The 20,622-nt window shown below is 39.0% G+C and overlaps 2 protein-coding genes across 2 annotated transcripts; both read left to right on the plus strand.

Annotated features, from left to right (window-relative positions):
- Nucleotides 1-1,929: 1,929 nt before the first annotated feature.
- On the plus strand, nt 1,930-9,324 carry pmela (premelanosome protein a). The gene is given in 13 exon segments (XM_063911261.1): nt 1,930-2,099; nt 3,717-3,812; nt 3,906-4,052; nt 4,583-4,714; nt 5,456-5,617; nt 5,755-6,039; nt 6,297-6,805; nt 6,807-7,233; nt 7,328-7,489; nt 7,609-7,711; nt 8,077-8,282; nt 8,365-8,455; nt 8,809-9,324. Coding segments are annotated over 13 exon segments (2,529 nt in total). The 5' UTR covers nt 1,930-2,041; the 3' UTR covers nt 8,960-9,324.
- A 5,570-nt stretch (nt 9,325-14,894) lies between these two features.
- prph (peripherin) lies at nt 14,895-20,329 on the plus strand. The gene is made up of 9 exons (XM_063909795.1): nt 14,895-15,511; nt 17,247-17,307; nt 17,787-17,882; nt 18,322-18,486; nt 18,569-18,694; nt 18,784-19,004; nt 19,236-19,288; nt 19,455-19,528; nt 19,618-20,329. The coding sequence occupies exons 1-9, from the start codon at nt 14,964-14,966 to the stop codon at nt 19,690-19,692; spliced, it is 1,419 nt and encodes a 472-aa protein (XP_063765865.1). The 5' UTR covers nt 14,895-14,963; the 3' UTR covers nt 19,693-20,329.
- The last annotated feature ends 293 nt before the right edge of the window (nt 20,330-20,622 follow it).

Below are 20,622 nucleotides of genomic sequence, written 5' to 3' on the forward strand. Positions count from 1 at the left end.
ATCAAGGCGTATTCCTAGATTTGATCAGTTGGAACAATGAAGGACATTTACATTTTTAACCAATTACTTCCCAAATCTGGAAAAACAACTCTTTAAATTTGCATTAGTTCTATAAATTCCCAGAACCCGAGGAATGCTATTAAGATACTAAATAAACGAAAACTAATGAGCAAAAAGACTAACAGCCAACTATTTGTGGTATGTTGAGTCAGGTGCTCTGTGGGAAGGATTTATTCCTCCTGAACTCTGCTGTTAGCACATGAGGGGTCACATGTAGTGCAGCCTGAGCAGACATGAGACAACACCAGTGGGAAAACCACCAATCCTCTTTGTATTAGAGCACACACTGACGCCGTCTTAAGAATGAAGCTTTATGTTTGTGTAGATATATACATACTGTATATATACACGGCCTTCTTTCCATAATATATGATTACATAATATGAATACATAATGATTTATTCTAATTAAATTAGTTTATCAAAATGACTGCACACATTTTTTAAAAGAAAATAAAATTGCAAAAAAAAGGAACACTTAAATATGTTGGGAAAGAGACGAATAAAAGGTGGTCACTGTAAATGATTAAACTTTGCTATTTTACTATAAACCTCCCAAAATATTATATATTTTTTCCTTTTGAGTTATTACATTTTCTTTGTCATAAAAATCCTTGTGTTGACTTGTGTTTTATTAAAGTGAACTTCCTGACCGGCAACCCTCAAGCTGGCCTCTTTTGTAGCAACTACGCTTTATTTATTATTTGACTTTAATGCTTGTTCATTTCGACAAATATACTCGTCTACAACATCTCTCTGATTTTATGATAGAGTGATTAAACATCGTTTTTCTTCAAATTACAAATTTAAATGTAGCTTTGCAGAACATGAACTGAGGGAATCAGAATAACAATAATCCTTTATTGTGATGTATCAATGACACCTTCAAGATGTATTGATGACATTTTCTTTCTGTTAGTTAAATATGGTATAAGTGGTATCTTTTACAAATGTAATTAAGATAAGATAAGAGGTACTTTATTAATCCCAAACTGGGATCTTTTCGCATTGCAGCAGCATAAAGCAAACAATTCAGTGTGGAGTATAAACAAGTGAGAAGAGAAAAAGCATTTTTATTCAACAATGTTAAAGTTTAATATGGAAATACTTAAATTTTTGAATCAGTTCCAGGATCAATTGGTCCTTTCCTTTAATGTATTCTTGTCTTCTTCTGAGAAACTTTGTCGGAAGTAACATAAGCTGAGCATGGGTGTGTCTGTTTTACTGCAATCACATACTGTACTCCTAGAGCTGTGGCAGCCTGAGGTGGACAGCAGGATGCGGAGAAAATGGTTGAGGAAATAAAAGGATGCTATTGATTTTCCACCCACCCTCTCCTCTTGTGATGCCCGTCTACACATAGCTCTAAGGTCACACGTCAAAAACACACATGACTCGAGCTCTCACAGTACTCACCGACGGTCCATTCTGTTCTGCACGTATAACATTTTAATTCAAACTGTGCAAAAAGCATTCATTGATTTTCACCCAGAAAATGCTTGAGGGATGCCTGTTACTTTGTGTTCATGTCAATTATCTTCTTTCACTATATCCATCTGTTTGCATTAAGCAACTGTACATTTCACATTCATCATAGGTAGAAATTATAATTCAGCTGGAATGCGACTCACAAAATAATACACATCACATATCAAGTAAAAAAGGTGTATGCTCAGATACAGAAAATAAAGTGTACTAAAACAGATGGTAATGTAAAAAACTGTGAGTAACTCATCAATTCTCCAAGACAACAAAAGATATCAAAACAGTACTTATATCTGTTCTTACCAAAGAGGGTGGTGCCAGTCTCAGCTCCCCATGATGTCAGAGGTTATAAAGACATTTTATGGTAATTCAGTTCTGAGGCCCTCTTAAAGAGTGTGAGAGGAAATTTCTGAAGTCTCTCTGGAAGTTGTGTTGGGGTTCAGGACTGCAGGGTGAGGATCGGGCTCAGAAAGAGGAGACAGACGACTAGATTCAGGATGAAGACTCTGTCACTGGTGCTGTTGGTTTCAGCGTTTACATTTGCTACTGCAACAAGTGAGTACATCTCTTTCCCATGTCATTTTATTTGCTTAGTGCCACTTCATTGAACATGTCTATCTAATTTTACACAAAATAACTACATTAAGAGAAATAGCATAGTTTGTTTCCGTTTAACATCATAGTTTCTCTTACTGTGTTTTATCTATACGCACCAAGCTAAGCCTTGTTTGTGTGAAGACACTTTGCGGTAAACCTGTACAGTAAAATTCCTCTCTTTTGTTTAAGTCAGTACAATGTATTTAGTAGGCTATTTAACCTTTCATAGAACTAGATCTGCTGTAATATAATTACAATAACTAAAAATGAAAACATAAAAACAGTAAAGAATCAAAAAAATGAAACAAAAACGATAACAAAAATAAAAAATGTTAGTTTGAAAACTAAGTCTCAATTAATGTTATGAGTGGTTACTGTGTCTGATGGAAGACAATATCTCAAACACAATTCAGCACCAGGGAAAGTGGAACATTTTAACTTTCTGCAACTGATCTAATCCTACCAAAACATCCTGCGTTCCCATCAATTACACACTAGAAGCGTTCCCATCAATTACACACTAGAAGCGTTCCCATCAATTACACACTAGAATATTTCTTTGTTTGGACTGTGACTCAAAGAGCAAATAAGTTGACTTATCATTTCACGCTCATTTCATGCTGATGCATTTCCTTCCCTTTGAGGGAGGCAAGATGTGCAAACTTTTACATGCCAATATCATGCTGGTTTTTATGCCCATTTATATTTAAATGTATTTAATAATGTCTGCTTTGATAAAAAAAACATAGTTCATTAACCACTTTTCTTTCCACGCTAATACTATTTAATAACATTTTTGTTAGACGATTGGGTGGTACTTTGTAGTTTAATGCAAAACATTTTCACACACACACACACACACACACACACACACACACACACACACACACACACACACACACACACACACACACAAGCTAAGCAACAACCGCAGTGAGCCAGTTGTCTGGGATCCCTCATTCCTCTCTGGGATTACTGATGCTGTTGCTCAGCTGATAGTCACATGAAAGGGATTGAGGGGGATTGCAGGTCGCGTGACTCCCACCGTCAAGAACCCTGACACTCTCCACCTCTTCTCCAAACACACAGACCTGCTCGTTACATAAGCATCATGAATAAAACCTGCTTGATTATTCTATATATTCAATCATTTGTGTTGGTTGTTGATATTGAATATATTATTATGAGGTGTGAGGGTGATTTAACTACATTTTACAGTTTCAGAGATTCAAGGAGCTCAATTACTATTTAGCCATTTTTTGGTGGAGTTTACTACTAAGACTACTAGACCGTTTGAGCCATAAAAGGAAAGCTAAACATGGTTCTTATGAGTGATATTTTTAGCTGGTACATACATTTTTTGGGTTATATCTTATATCATTTTTGGTTTTTTTACAAATGAGTTTGAACTGTGTTTCCTACGGAAATTAGATTTAGTTCTCCTTAGTGTAGCTTTGCTCTTGTTAAACTACCCTGTAGTAATCGGTAGGAAAGCCCAGCTTTTGAAATAATTTAACACTGTAAATTGCAGGATGTGGCCTTTTTTCCTGAAAGAGCTTGTGGTATTTTTTCCAGAATCTAGAAGTCAGTTCACACGTTACCGCTCATGGAACTCGCGGATGTATCCGGTGTGGAAAGATGGAGACCCGAGGTTCAGGAACTGTTGGTTTGGTGAGGCCTTTTTTCATCTATATTTCAAAACAGAAATGTTATTAAATTCTCTCTGCCATCCCATCTAAAGATGTTTGTAATCCTAATTTCCAGGTGGTGAAGTAACCTTTGAACTGAAAAGCGATGCACCCACTCTGACTGGAGCACGAGCAACCTTCAACATTAATCTGAACTTCCCACCAAACCAGACCATGCTCTCTGATGGGCAGGTGGTGTGGGCGCAAAACTGCACCATCAATGGTAAAAACTTTCCAGTAAAATAATTATTATCAAGTATTGTGATTTCTAGAAAAATGTTAATCTTTTAGACTTTCATCTTTAGAAATGTGTAGGATTTTCTTATACTTGATTTTAACAAGGGGCAAAGTATTAGATTATAGATGAAAACATTTTTTAGTTTATGTTCAAATATACAAATCAGGCACAATTTACTTTTTTGTGTGAGTATGGAAAACACCCCAATGTGTCGGAAAGAAGAAGGGTTTTTTAAGGGAAAACTTTCTAAATCTACTTGCTCATTAGGAAACAATGTTTTTTTCCCCATTGTGTCTTGCCTTAAATGATTTATGTTTTCTTTGATTTTTCAGTTAAACCATTGTCAATTAATCAAAGCCATAAAGTAAAGTGATTTTGAAGTTATACTTCATTTAGATAAAAAAAAAGAAAATTGACTCTCATAATATTCCCCATTGCTGACTCCTATTGACATGCAGTGTTATAGTTTAGATGATCTCAACTGTTGTTTTTATTGATGATGTTATCTTTTTCAGGACGAGAATACCAGGAGGGTCAGCCTGTCTATCCAGACCAGGACCCCCAGGCCACAGGAGTTTTCCCTGACGGCACACCTTTCAAGAGTCAAAACAAGAAGCCCCACTATGTGTTTGTGTGGAAGACATGGGGTAAAGATATACATTTTATAACATTACATCGGTGAATAACCAAGGCTGCTCCTTAGCTGTTATTTATGCTGCAGTAGGACATCGACATCTTTCGAAGCTATGCCTAGATCACATTAACATGTAAAATATCCATAGAGACAATCAGCAGACAATAAAAGGGCTGTAAAGCATACACGGGACATTTTCGCTCCAGGCAGAGAATTTAAAGTTAAACATATGCCCCATGTCTTACTTGTACAAAGCCTGGTCTGTGCTTATCTCTGACATCATCTTTACATTTAAAGACACAACCTAGTAAACAATACAGTTGTCTGAAGGAAATTATATTTTTGTTAACTTGTGCAGGATTTAATCAGTATCATCTTCATTTAGCACAGTAGCCTCAGTTTATCATTTACTGTAGATCATCAGGCTTACCTGGTTAACATGTTATGAAGTTGAACTTAATTCATTCAGTCAATAGCAGAGCTCCTCGAAAAGAGGCCAACTTGTTCACAAATTTAATTTCATTCTTTCTAGACTGATTTCTTAGAAAAAGTCTTATCCTCATCAGAATTTAAAAATGAAAAAGTAAGATGTAATCTGTTGGTCTTCACAACAGATGAAAAACAGGCCCTTTTTGGTTTCTCATGTTCTCCTGATGAAAGTGACACCTGGAATGTCTCCAAAATGTGTGCATGTTTTTAATTTTGTCAAGATGAACGGACCACTCTAAGTAATCACCATGTTCCTCTATTCAAGGACGTTACTGGCAGGTGGCAGATGGGCCGTCCTCCTCCCTCTCTATCGGCACCGACAACGTCCCCCTGGGCTCGTACAACATGGAGGTTATCATCTATCACTGCCGTGGCAAAGACAAGTTCATCCCTCTTGGCTATGCCTCCACGGTCTTCACCATCACAGGTGGCCAATCTTAAAATTTAAAACTTAACTTGATCAAAAAATATTCTACAGCATCATTTTTTCTTTATTAATCATCATGTTTCTGTTATTGAAGTCGATAATAAAGAGTTGTTCTACATCTTTTACTCCGTCATTAGACCAGATTCCCTTCACCATCTCACTTGCCCAAATCAATGATGTAAACCAGGATGACCAGAACTTCATCCAGAACCGAGCCATTGCCTTCACTGTCAAGCTCCATGACCCCAGCCAGTACCTTAACAATGCCGACGTCAGCTTCAGCTGGGACTTTGGTGACAGCACCGGCACTCTGATCTCCAGAGAGCTCACTGTCACACACACATATCTCGCAGTCGGGACTTTCAAACCTCAGGTGGTCTTGATGGCAAGCATTTCCAATGGCTGCGGAAACCCCACTGCTGGTGAAGCTTTACTCATTATTACCTTTACAGTTTTCAGGAATAAATACTCTATGTATATAAGTATGAAATACATTTTGCTTAGTTGTTTTAAAGCAAACATATTATGCTCATTTTTAGCTTTGTACTGTCATTTAAAACTCGCTGGGTTGTCTTGTTTCATATTCTTTGGGGTAATTGGGGCACTCCAGATACACAAATGTATGTGCACAAGCACTGAAAGTGTTTGAATTAAAAACTGCTTTACATTTTTCTTTCAGTTGTTCCAATTGATGCCTCTGCAGTACCAGCAGTAGTTGTGGTGCCCTCCACCGCTGAAGCTGTCCCAGCAGCACCAGCAGAAGGAGGAGATGCGATTGCTCTCGATGTTCCTGCTTCTGTGCAGCCAGCTGAAGCAGAAGAGGGAGATGCAGTCGTTGATACAGACACGGAGGCAGTTGAGGTTGCCTCAGTTGCACCTGCAGTCGACGCAGCTGTCGTTCCAGAGGACACTGTTGCCGCCGCTGCTGAAGAAGCAGATGTTGCAGCTGAAGATGCAGATGCAGCAGGTGAGGTGGCCACTGCAGCCCCTGTCACACCTGCAGCTGAAGAGACAGCCGATGCAGCTGTTGCAGATGCTGATGTAGCTGTTGCAGATGCCGATGCAGCTGCTGCAGATGAAACGGCAGTGTTAACAGATGCAACTGAAGAAAATGATGCTGTGATCAATGCTGCTGCTTCAGTTGCACCTGTTGCAGAGGGAGAAGAAGCTGCAGTTGACGCTGCTGCCTGCTGTTACTGTTGCTCCTGCAACAGAAGTAGTTGAGCAGGAAGCTGACGATGTGGCTGCTGATGCTGATCTTGATGCTGCTGCTGCTGCTGCTGCTACTACTGAGGCCACTGTTGCTGTAGATGCTGCTACTGAGGCCACTGATGCTGTAGACGCTGCTACTGAGGCCACTGTTGCTGTAGATGCTGCTACTGATGCTGCTGCTGAGGCTACTGTTGCTGCCGATGTCGTTGCTGCTGTTGTCGCTGATGCCGCTGTTATTGCTGCTGCAGACGTTGTAGCAGCTGAAACAGAAGCCCCTGCTGATAACGTTGTAGCTCCTGCTGCCACTGAGACCACAGTTGTAGAAGAGGCAGCACAAGCTGCCGATACAGAGGCTGAATTACAGGCAACTGAGAACGAAGTTGCAGCTACTACAGCTCCTGCAGGTGAGTGTTTACTAAAAACGAATACAACATTTTAAATCGGTCTTTTAACAAAAGTATTATAATGTGATGATAATATATCTATTGCAAACAGCAGGTGATGAAGCAGCGGTTGCAGCTGAAGCTGAGGTTCAAGCAGAGGCGGAAACAGATCCAGCACAGGTTCCCATCATTTTGGCTAAGAGACAAGCACCGGAGCTGACAGCTGACTGCATGGTCTACCGTTATGGCTCCCTCGCCACATCCGTAGATGTTATCCGTAAGTCCATACAGTTTTGTAACCATGACACTTTGAACTTCAACATATAATATTTTGCTTTACACAGCATGATTTAATATTTTGTATAATCTCTCTTTCTAACATTTTCAACTCTGCAGAGGGTATTGAAAGTGTTGAGATTGTACAGATGACTAATGTGGTAGCACTGGCAACCCAGTTGGATCAGAACGCTGTGGACGTCACCATCTCCTGCCAGGGAAGGTGGGCATGTAACATTATCATCTCTATACACTGCCACTGAAATGAGTGCTAAAACACAGAAATTAATCAGGCTGTATGCACATCCTGTTTCCTTGTCTTGAGATTTTTACGTCTTGTTCTATCACATCACTAAATAAAGGTTGTCAGGGCAATTAAACATCATCAGGCCAAACTCAAGAAAGCTCCTTTACTAAGTGCTGGTGCCGTGAAGACATGCACCAGTGGTGTAGTTTGTTTATAGTTTCCACCAATTGGATTTCAACACATGAACACTACGATTGCATTGAGACACTTACTAAATAATGACCACTTGTAAATATTCTCCCTGTTACTATATCACCACATGTTCATTCTTCTTGTTTTAGCCTGCCAAGTGAGGTCTGCACAGTGATTTCAGACGCTGACTGCATCACACCAGTGGAAACAATCTGTACTGCAGCTACTCCCTCTCCAGACTGTCAAATGATTCTTCGTCAGTTCTTCAATGACTCAGGAGTATTTTGCATCAATGTCTCATTGACCAATGATGTCAGTCTTGCTGTTGCAAGTGCTAGAGTCAGTGTAATAGTAGGTGGGTGAAAGTCAAATGTTCATTTATGACACACTCAATCTCTAGACTATTTTCTCATTGGTATGATATGTTTCAATTTCAGCCTCCGGTGGTTCCCCAGCTGGAACTGCAGCCACAGTCCTCGGGGTCATGGTTCTCGCCTGTGTTGTCTGTTGTATTGGTTTGATGTACAGGTGAGGAGCTCATTTTCAACTTCATTTTTAGATTTGATTTGAGGCCAACATGACTAAAAATAGAACACTTTAAAAGTTTGATTAATGAAAGATACGTAAGTTGCAAACAAAGACACATAATAAGTATATATAAGTATATAAGCCTAATGGCACCTAAGAAAAGTCGGGAACATTTATTTCCACGATTTAAACGTCTGGTTTACTTTTGAGGTTTTTGGTTCTTTTTGACATGTTCGTATTTATTTCAGGCGAGATAAACTATAATATTTCATTGTGGAAAAGCACATTTTTAGTTTGACTAGTCATAATTGAACTTTTCTCATCAGTATTCCTTGCCTCATGTTTCTCAACAGGCGGTTCAAGCAGTACCAGCCACTTAGAGAAGACACTGACAGTAATGGAGGCAGCTCTGCGGTAACATCAGTGCCTTTGTTGTTGTGGAACCTGTTGAGTCGTCAGTCACCTGGAGAGAGTCGTCCACTGCTTCAGGGGAGGATTGTGTGAATATCATCATCATCATCATCATCATCAACAGCTCATGCTCTCAACATCGACACCAATACTCCAATATTGACTATGTGCAACACTGTGTGTAGAAATAGAAAGGAGCAAAGTTTGTAAGAAATGTCATAAGAATGTTGAAACATTTGTAGAGGAAAGTGGTATTTATTTTGACCTTCATTATTTTGTATTAATTGACACTGATAGTTTATAGAAGCCATAACTTATTTGTGGCCTTCTTATACCAATTGTAAAATCAGTGTTAAGATATTTCAGTTAATTTTCTTGACAATGTAACTGAAATTGTTTACATCACAAAACATTATTATATTTGTTACCCTGAAATGAATAAAGTTGAACTTTATGACGTTTTTTTTTCTATTCTCTCTATTTTGTTGTATTTTGTATTCACTTGCACATACAGTATGATAAACAGGATGTACCTGAACTATTTAAGAGCATAAGAAAGCAATCAACATAAATCTAACACTGTGGCAAGAATGATAAGAAATGGATTAATAAAGTATTCAATATTAAATGTTTGATATGTATATTTATATACAAAATGTGTATTATTGTTAAAGGCCTTAAATTTACTTTAAAACAAAAAAATAAATACATTTAAAAACTAATTACTAACAACATGTAATAAAAAAAATGGGTAAGCTCCGGTGATAAGAATTATAACCTCATCCCTTCAGAGTATTTTAAGGCTTTAAACTCACGGTTTTACTCTCAACACTGTTGGTTTCAACAAAATAGCTGTGATAAACTAACTGTGTAACACTGCCAGAGACAAACATATTTCTAACACGAGTTGGTTGAGAACAAAAATAGGCTTAGAAAAAGAGTTATAATTTGAAATACATTGATTAAATGGCAAGAAAAAGAACTTAATGTGAATGCATATACATTTCTGTCTGCTGGATGTATAGACAAATTGCCAGATGCATGAGGAACTTAATTTATTTAAACCACCAGTCTTTGAGCTTTGACCAGCATGTTAATTCTTTGGTTCACAACTGTTTCTACCAGCTGAGAAACATTGCTAAACGTGAGCCTTTTGCACAGCTGAGTTAGAATTTAAGACTCTCATTATAAATGAATTTTCTTCAGGCTTGACTGCTGTAATTATCTTCGCTGCCTCAGCAAAACCTCCTTAAATCGTCTACAAATGTTCCAAAATGCTGCTGCCAAACTTTTGCCCTAGCAGCTCTGCCTCTGCTTTGTCTCTTGCTTGCTATTTGATATTTAGTTGTTTTGCACTTAATTCTGCTCTTTATGTGCTGTATAAATAAACCTATTATTATCATAAAATAGATAATTTAGTGAAATAAGATTCACATTTTACATAGAGCCACAAATAATATTAGATTAGAAAGTAGAGATATTCTTTTTTAGACAAAACACCATCACACAATTGAATATTTTAAAAACAACAAAAGATGCCTTGTTTGGTCTGCAGGAAACCACTGAATAAAAGATGTACAGGCATGTCAATAGCGTTTTACAAGGGCTCATATGCATTCAAGAAGTGGTGTGGTTACAGGAACACTGAGCACTTGAGTGTGCTAAAGAAAATTCCAGCATCACGTTCTGCTCTCTGCTCAATTAAAGAGATTTATTAAGATGTCGCAGGATACATCGATGCATTGAACTGGCAAAGAGCTGCTGGTGGTAACATACACATCATATGACACACTGCAGTGCAGGAAAAAAGCTGACGTCAATGCAGCAAAATCTTTAATGGAAGGGGCTACATGGCCTGGCCTACACAGCAGAAACATAGATGTGCAGTGATAGGGAGGAGAGGTAGGGATGGTTTGCATTCAAGCATCAAAGCAAAGGTGGACCAATATGACAAGGCTGTTGTCTTATGTCTTGATGTGAGTTTTGACTGAATTAAATGTTTTGTCTAATTTCATATGGCTTGAGTGTGGAAACATACGTATGTGGAGAGTAAAATATGACATAAAACAGCATACCTTCCACCTTTATCCGCAATACTTTTCGGGATATCAAGAGAAATCCCCACTATTGGTGATGTTCAACTCATGCAAGATCAACAAGATCCTTTATCTGCATATATTTATTTACATATAGGTACATTTACTTAAAGCCAGAGATGTGCACTGTCTTGTTGAGTAGCCAATGCTAAAAAAAACGAATTACCCTTCAACATGTCTGAATGAATAGTTTAAAATATGGTAATTTAACTAAATACAAATAGCCTTACATCTTAAGGACCAAGGACATTGATAAGCATTGCCAACTTATACTGTCTGTTACCAAGTTAAAAGCAATCCAGTTTAAAAAATGAAATAAATGGTCAAGTGATTTTTCTGAGAACATAGAGCGTTGTTTTGCGTGGTTCATGTCTGGATGGTAACCCTTAATCTGCGAAATTTACTCAAGCAACATTAGCCCTGTCTAATGCACATCCCTGCTACCAACATACTTGTTTAGCACTGCAGTGCTCCATTACAGTAATTACAAAAGCCAAGCCTTTAATTATCCTCCACCTTTTACGTTTCTCTCGGTCACATGTACAGAATATGTGCAGCCAACTCAACTCACTCCGGAGCGCACTGCAGCCGAGCCAAGCCCCACAGCATTGCTGGAAGGACATCATGTTTCATATGAGGATCTTTATCTTGGACCTGACAGCTCTCCCGGATCTTGCCAGGCCTGCAGCTTTTAACAGGTCACAGCATCCTCATCACCTCTCCCGATCAAACATGCTGATCTAAAACAAAGCTCAAGGTATTAGATTTACCGGATAAACCAGCCAGACATTTACTCGTCTTAAGTTCTCTCTCGAAATTAAATGTGAACATGAGTCACACAAGCAAATACATAGACTTGATTGATTTGCGCGACTCATTATTGCTCACCACTCCCTAGCAACTGATCTAAAAAGGGATGCAATTTCCTTTGTCCGTCCTCTACCCTGCAGAAACCTACCACTGCAATCAGTGTTGCTGCAGGAGAAATTATTAACAACCTTTGTCTCATGTAACTTATCGGTGCTCAGTGTACCTCAACCCAACACACACTAAATACAAACATTTTAACCATCCTAATTGAATAATGTGTGAATCATATTAAATTATTGAATTAACCAATACAGTACTAAGCGTTTGTTTTGTAATAGCAGTTCAAAGAAAAGCTGTAATATGCAAGTTGCACTCCAAGCAGCCACATTAGATAACTGCTTTATTGATTAATGAATACTCAACCCAAATCCATGACTATACCATAACCATTGTGTATTTGCACTTACCACCCTCTTTCCATGACTTTAAGTATACCATGGTTGATATATACTGTATGCACCAATGTTGTAAAAGGCAAATTGGAATTTATATAAAATCAAAAATCTAAATGAAAACAACATTTTCTTTTGTGGAAAATGTATAATTATGGATGGTCTACAGTTGGGATACTGCTACTTTTTTTCCCAAGGTTAAAAGGTACACAATGATAGCTGGAAAACGATGCTGCAAGATCAATTTTAAATGCAGAAGTGCTCTGTGCTATTGACTGCTGTTTTGTTAGATTTCTTATTTGAGACCACACCCATCACATCACATATGAACATTTCTTAAATCCTCCTAATATAAAATGATAAATAAATATGTTCCTTTTATTTATTTGATGTATAACTGACTTATTAATATGCCCGTTTAGGTTTGAAACGGTATACATGTACTGTGAGTTCAATATGTGCAAGATATGATACTCTATCCTGACATTGTCCAAGAAGCGTGATAGGATTTATGGCCCCTCAGGGTGTTCTCCGAGAACCAGAAGGATCAATCGCCAATGGTAACATCTGGCTGATGGTTTTAGTTACTGATACAGTCCAGTTCAAAACCATTCAACTGTATGCTTTTGCACATGTGTTCGTTTGTCTGTCTGGCCTACACACTGTTAATGCTGTTTTACATTTTTATAGACTTGCTTTTACGGAAGGCTCTTTTAAGTTATTGTTTTCATCTCTTACAGTTTTATCTTTCATCATCATTTGTCATATTGCCTTGAATCCTGCTTTGGCTTTCTCTACACTCTGTATTTAAAAGTGCTATATAAATAAAGGTATCATTACTTATTAAAGCGTAAAAATGTAGATAGTCTTAACACTGATGAGAAACCTTGATAGATGGACGGACTTGGGCAGGATATGGGGTGGGGATAGAAAGCAGAGAGAGTGAGGCAGAGGGTGAGGCAGTGGGGGAAGGAGGAGAGAGTACTGACCATGGAGCAGGTTGATTAGATTACAAAGCTAAGACTAACATGGGCCATTTATAACGCAAAGAGCCAGGCCTTTCTAGCAGCAGCCATGCAGACACAGAGGGAGGATAATCGAGTGTCTAAGTGTGTGTTTTTGAATGGAGAAGAGATGACTACACTTTTACGACTGCAAGCTCCACATGCTCCATCAGCAAGAGTAAACACAAAGGTAAATGTAATGACAAAAAGTGATGAGTACAAGTTAAAGAAACCCTGCTGGTTGTAAATTTTTATATGAAAGAGAAAGAAATATCACCCGATATGTTATTTAAGGTTTTGTTTTGTATTACATACAAGACAGCATTAATGGACCGGATTTAGGGTACCAAGCATCACTCGGGACACAAAGGAAATAAAGTGGCACACCCAGTCGCCACAGAGCATGCTCAGAATTACGTCAACTTTATATGAAAGTGCTAGCCTGTCTGCAGTCCTCAATTAAAATCACTTTGGACCACACACACACACACACACACACACACACACACACACACACACACACACACACACACACACACACACACACACACACACACACATTTTAAATTCATAAATATATGTCACATTTTCTCCCACCATTTGAATCTGTAGGATGGTAGTAGGACCTAAATGGTTTTTTTTTAAAGCTTTTAAAGATACATTTTAATACCTTATGTCTTGTGTATTAATGCACATGTAACCTCAACTCTGAAAGGCATAATCAAGTAATATACTGTACATCCTTCTTTTCAGGACAAACTATGCTATCAGCATGAGTAGGCTCAAAGTAAAGCTGCAATAAGGTTGGAACTAAATAATTGCCTTCAAAAATGAATACAACTCCAAACAATGCATATTTTGATAATATCTTCCAAGTGGATATCATGTGCAATGGGTGAATGGGATTTTTGTTATATTCTTTCACCTCTGTTGTCTTTAATCCTGATTTAGATCGGGCCAGAAACCCACTGTTAACCTGAAATACTAACAAAGTTATTGGACAACTCCTACTCTGCTAACAGGGATTACTGGATCAAGTGCATTTGAAAGGGATAGAATAACTGCAGAGTCATGGCTCTGCCCCAGACTCCCCAATATCAATAGTGTTCCATTACTGTAAAAGGAGAGAGAGACAGAGAGGAGAGGAAGGGAGACGGATGGAGGGGAGGACAGAATTAAATCAATGTATCCACCTGATTCAATTTTAGGCTACAATTTCACAGTTTCTTATTGAGAACTAGGTAACACAATCATTAAGGCACATACTTGATAGTAAAGTTAAGGACGTCACATGTGCAAGTAAGAGCAAAGTCATATAATAATTTAACGAAATGAGAATCAAAACTGAATGTCAACGAGGGCATTTCGGTGAGGCTGGGAGGGGCTGGACGGAGGAGACATCTTTAGATATCAAGGCGGCATAATGTGGAAGTCAGTTTGGTCTCCTGCCAAGTCTCTGGTTAAAAGGGTGGAGCTCTCAAGACAGAGAGTAAGACAGAGAGAGGCAGGGTCTATCTCTGAAGGGTAGGGAGTGGCCAATGCTGATTGAGAAAGCATGGCTTCATGTGGGTGGGGTGAGGAGAAATGAGGGAGGGGGGAGGCGTGAGGATGATGGGATAGCTTGCCTCTGTGCATAAATACCGGCAGCACTCTACAGTCTGATGTCCTGTTGCTTCCAGAGCATCTCTAAGTCTCCAGCTTTCCTTCTTTCTGCAGCCACAGAACAAGACCAGCCATGAGCCACTCTTCAATGCATACCTCAACGTCCTACAGGCGCACCTTTGGGAGCCCACATCCCATCTCCATGTCCTCTTACTCTCCTGTGAACTCCCGTATGCCCGCTTCTGGGGGTCGCTATATGCGTTCAATGTCACCTGGGGTTGCATCCCGCCCCAACAACTACCAACAACAGCGTTCTCGCTCCCTTGCCCAGCCCCCTCGCCTCTCCTACGACAAGGTGGACTTCACACTTTCTGAGGCCATAAACCAGGAGTTCCTGACGACCCGCAGCAATGAGAAGGCCGAGCTGCAGGACCTCAACGACCGCTTTGCCAGCTTCATCGAGAAGGTGCGTTACCTGGAGCAGCAGAATGGTTCACTGCAGCAGGAGCTCAACCAGTTCAAGGGCCAGCAGCAGCAAGGTCAGCCCAACCGAGCCTCCGAGCTCTTCCAGGAGGAGGTGAGGGACCTGCGCCGCCAACTGGACGCCACCGGCAAAGAGAGGGACCAGTACCTGATGGAGAGGGACAACCTGGCTGATGACCTGGTCCAGCTCAGGCAGAGGTTGGTACCAACATGATGAGAAATAACAATATGATGAAGTATAGATAGATAGACCGATAGACTGATAGATATACCGATAGATAGACGCTAGAGGGGATACATCTGGCTACAGAGTAAGTTGCATCCTATTCTAATAAACCATATTGTCACAACCAAGTCAAAGGTCTCTCTTAACTTCAATATTTCCTTATTTAAGAGTTGTCCGTCGTTTACATTTTGTACCGTAGGTGGGCTGCTGTGTCCCTATAAATGAAACTTTAATAATCCTGGATCAAAAAATACAAATTCTATCTAATTGCCAAACATTGTCTCTTGGATTTGACCAATAATCAGACAAAGGTCTCTGTCAGATCAACATTTTAGAGTTTCAAAAAATAAGTTAAAAATGTGGACGGTTAAATATACTCCGAGCTTCTAAAAAAGTGTGCAGATCATTGTTCGATTCCGGCAGTGTCACCATCACTTAATTCATTGACGCTGTTAGAATTTACTGCTCATGGTTCCCCTTAAGCACAGAGAAGGTGAAGTATCCTTGGGCGTTTGACACTTAAGGAATGATGGTGGTGCAGGGCGTGGCACATTTACAGACCGGAAAACACAGAGCGGCAGCATGATACAGAACACTGGACTGTATCATGTGCATGAGATTGTTTTCTATGTATGAGTTTTTAAAGAAATGTCTTGTGCACTGGCAGGATTCATCCATAAGAAGAGCCTCCATATGTGACGGAAAAGTAACCCACCGGAAAATCAACAGTACTTGTTAGATAAAAGGATTGTGTTCCCTTATATAATAATATGGGCATTGTGTTTGTACACACAAACGACTGAGAAGAGAATAGATGGACCAGTTACAGGGTGGGGCTGGCTGACGAGTAGGAGGGGGGAGAGTGAAAGGAGGAAAGGGGTTGGATATCAGGCGTGGGGAGAACAGCACTAGGAAAAATCAATGTGACTCAGTGACTCCATTAGGTGTATTTTTCAGTGTCCCTCTGTGCTTATGGGATGGTGCCAGAGACCCCATTAGGAAAAAAGGACCCCTGTAAAACTACATGAATTAAAGATGAGGGAGCCGGTTCTACTATGTGATGCTTTCCCCACTAATCTACTTTATGTCCACTCTAGACATGCCTTCTGTCTGTCAGGACAGATGGAGCCCATCAGTCAGAGAAAGGGGATGTATGTTTTGTACAATATGATACAATTTGTGATAATTCATTACAGAACTCATGGATTGAAACTGGATTTCCCAAAGCATTACACAATACTTAATTTCCTCAAGTTTGTTTTTGTAGGAGCGTCAAAGGACATTTTGACTGTCCACAAATATCTCACTCAAATTATTTCTACTCCACCGCTTTTTTCCCATCATACAGTTCACTAGCCAATATTGACAGTTTAAATCTTCAAAAGAGACAGACAGTGTGTGTACCTAACCTTATTAAGTGTGTGCAGATGACCTTATTGAACTGTAAACACACATTAGTTGAAAGGAACAGCTGATGTTCCCACTGGGTGCACTCCAAAAAGCTTTTTACAGGACAGGGAATTAAACAAATTGATCCAGAAAGCTTTTTGCCAGCTGATGCCCCGGTGCAACCTTAGACAGAAAGGTTGTTCTTGGACAAAATTTGACACACTCACTCTACTCGTTTTGTCATAAATAGGTCTATTAGAGCCTAAAGGTAATCAACACATTGCTTGACACATTTTGTCTTTGTCTTTTTTCCTTAAGGATGGAGGAAGAAGGCCAGAAGAGGGCAGATGCTGAGGGTAACCTGGTTGCCTTCCGCAAGGTAAATGCTCAGCTCACTGCACCATGTAACCTTATTGATTAATGTCCTCAGGCTCAGATAACAGGTCAAATGGACAGCTGTATCTCCAACTATTCCACATGAGTGTCAATATAGAATGACAGGGTATCCATCTTAAATAACAGGAATCTGCTGCACATAAGAGCAAATTCCTTTTTTGCTTAGCAGTTTTGTATTGAAATATTTCCCTCTTAGGCCACACATCTAACTCTTCTTTAGGTTAATTAAGCATAGAAAAATCCTTAGGAACTATAATCACAAATTAATAAAATTAGGAATTTCTTTAAAGGATTTGTTTGTTGTAATCTTACCTCCTAAACTAACTATTTCAGTTGTTTTCATTGGTTCTTTGAGGGAATTTAATATAATTTTAAGGTGTTGATGATGATTAGTTGTTGCATCAAAGAGGGACATTTCAGTAATGGCAATGCAAATTGTGTTTCATTTTTTTTTTAAAACAGGATGTGGACGATGCCACATTGTCCCGTCTGGAGCTGGAGAGGAAGATTGAGTCTCTGATGGATGAGATTGAATTCCTTAAGAAGCTCCATGATGAGGTGAGTGATGCTAAATGTAAAAGTTATCTTTACAGGAGTCAGCGATCATAGTAAATAATATAGACACCGATAATAGTAGCCCTATTTTTTGCATGTTCACATTGTAATATGATGTTTTTCTTTTGTTAAGTTAAATAAATGAGTAGGTCTTTACCACATAGAGTGTAAACACCAAAACATTTTCTATTCAGACATTCTTTGAAAATGTGGAAATTTAGTCTGCATTTGATATGAAGCTGAAATGAATATCTATGCAAGATCTTGTCTACAAGAAGAAGCATCAATATCTGGAAGACAAGATTATCTTAACAAAATGTGAGGCCCCAAAACGGAACCCTGGAGGATACCTATGGGGTGTATTTGGCTAAACTGGCTTTTTAAATTGTTAGTATCGGAATTTTGTTTTTCTAACAATATGTTTACATCTTGGTTTTACTAGGAAATCCAGGACGTTCAAGTGAGTGTCCAGACCCAGCAGCTGAAGATGGAGGTGGAAAGCACCGTCAGGCCTGACCTAACTGGTGCTCTGAGGGACATCAGGGCCCAGTATGAGACCATTGCCTTAAAGAACATGCAGGAATCTGAGGACTGGCACAAGTCCAAGGTAAGTAGACAGACTCTCACAATCTCACATGAACATGTAAGTTCAAAATGTTTATTCTGTGCTTTATTTTCTGTTTCTGCAGTTCAATGATCTGACAGAGTCTGCAAAGCGCAACACTGATGCTCTGAGGCAGGCCAAGCAGGAGGCCAATGAATCCAGGAGGCAGATTCAGTCACTCAACTGTGAAGTTGATGCAATGAAGAACACTGTGAGGCCAAAAAGCATTTGTTTATATGTATCTATCATTATACACATTACTCCCTTTTATCCCATTGTATGTGCTTCTGTGTTTTTCAGAATGAATCTCTGCTGAGGCAGATGCGTGAAATGGAGGACCAGTTTGGCAATGAGATTGGCAACTACCAGGACAACGTTGGCAGACTGGAGGATGAGATCCGCCACCTGAAGGAGGAAATGGCTCGCCACCTCCGGGAGTACCAGGACCTCCTCAATGTCAAAATGGCTCTGGACATTGAAATTGCGACTTACCGTAAATTGCTGGAGGGAGAGGAGAGCCGGTGAGAATGTAGTGTCTTTCTTTGACCCCTTTTGATTTCCCTCTTTGTATGTTGAATATGTGTCATCTCATAGCTAAAAGGACCTCAACTCATCATATGGGGCTGCAATGTTAAGGTCATGCTGAAAAATAGATAGTTGTTAATTAATATGCAGGTCTAAATCAGGTAAATACAATTATTTTTTAAAACAAATGAATTGTTTAACACACATTTTCTGTATTGCCTGTTTAGGATTACTATTCCCCTCCTCAATATGGGCATGAGCAGTCACCGTAGTGAGCGAGGTAAGCTATAATTCTCTTTTTACAAAAATCTAACATTACAAATATAACAATACATTTTATATTTATAATTCATCCACCAGGTTAATCTTTTAAAAATGCATTTAGAAAAGCTTCTATTTTGTAATTGCAAATGTTTCTGAATGTAAAAATCTTTGACTTGTAACAGACTATGAGCAAACCCAAGACACCCCAAGCAAGAAGACTGTGGTGATCAAGACAGTTGAGACCAGAGACGGAGAGGTACAATGATCAATAACTAGCTTAATATATTGTTATTTACACTTCCCATATGAAAGTGCATTTTAAATAAATTGCTTGTTTTCCATCAGGTAGTGAAGGAGTCCAGGAGGGAGAAGGGGAGAGACTCAGACCGCAACGACAAGGACGATGACGATGAGGAGTAGAAAATAACTAATAAGAAAATGTGAAAGGCCAGAGCCATGACAGAAAAAAATACAGAAAAAAACGAAATAACCCCCACTCCCCTTAAAAACCAACCATGGTCTATATAGTCCTCATTCCCGTTAGCTGTGTGTCCAGCAGAGAGTCGCTCAGTATAGGTGCAATGTTGAATGAATCCCTTTAGACGGTGTCACTTTGGTGCTATTTAAGCCACCCAACTTTTGCTAAAGACTTTAGTCATCTGTAAGGCTAAGCAAAGCCATTTTAGTAACATACCACTTGAGGCCTTGATTTACAGTGCAATCCCGAGGAATAAGACCTTACGTTTGTAACAGAGTATTAGGCTGAAAAAGAAAGTATGAAGGATTTTAGTTTGTGTCAAAGATATGATTAACATTTAAACTTCACACACTGCCCTTAGGTCAACACACCTTAAAAACTGAGATTAAATAACCTAATTGCATTTGTTTTAGAAGCTTTGCTATCCTCTTATAGTGCAAACAATCAAATCTGGATTGATAATACACATGTTGAACACAGGAAAAGTTGACCCCTGAAGAAAAACTGAAACAACTTTTGCTGAATGTGCTTTGCAATGCTGTGAATGAAGAAACTGAAAATAAACTTAATTGGAGCAAATCTGTCTTGTCTGTCCATATAACTTGTTATGAATGTTATGAAAATGAAAGTCCTGTTTTGTTCCATAGAAAAAACAGTATTACATTGTTAAAACCCTTAAAGCAAAAAGTGAAAAATTGACCAACCGCTCAACCACACATCCTGTTATTTTAATTGATTAAAACCAAGAAAAAAATAGTAAGAACCTATTATGAGGTTTATTAGTGGGCTACATGACATGGTTCATAAAAAAATAAAAAAAATAAAAAAAGTGGGCTGCTTCACTTCTCTATGGCCTGAATTGTAATGAAAGC

This window comes from Eleginops maclovinus, chromosome 20 (genome assembly GCF_036324505.1).
Source record: "Eleginops maclovinus isolate JMC-PN-2008 ecotype Puerto Natales chromosome 20, JC_Emac_rtc_rv5, whole genome shotgun sequence".
NCBI classification, from domain to species: domain Eukaryota; kingdom Metazoa; phylum Chordata; class Actinopteri; order Perciformes; family Eleginopidae; genus Eleginops; species Eleginops maclovinus.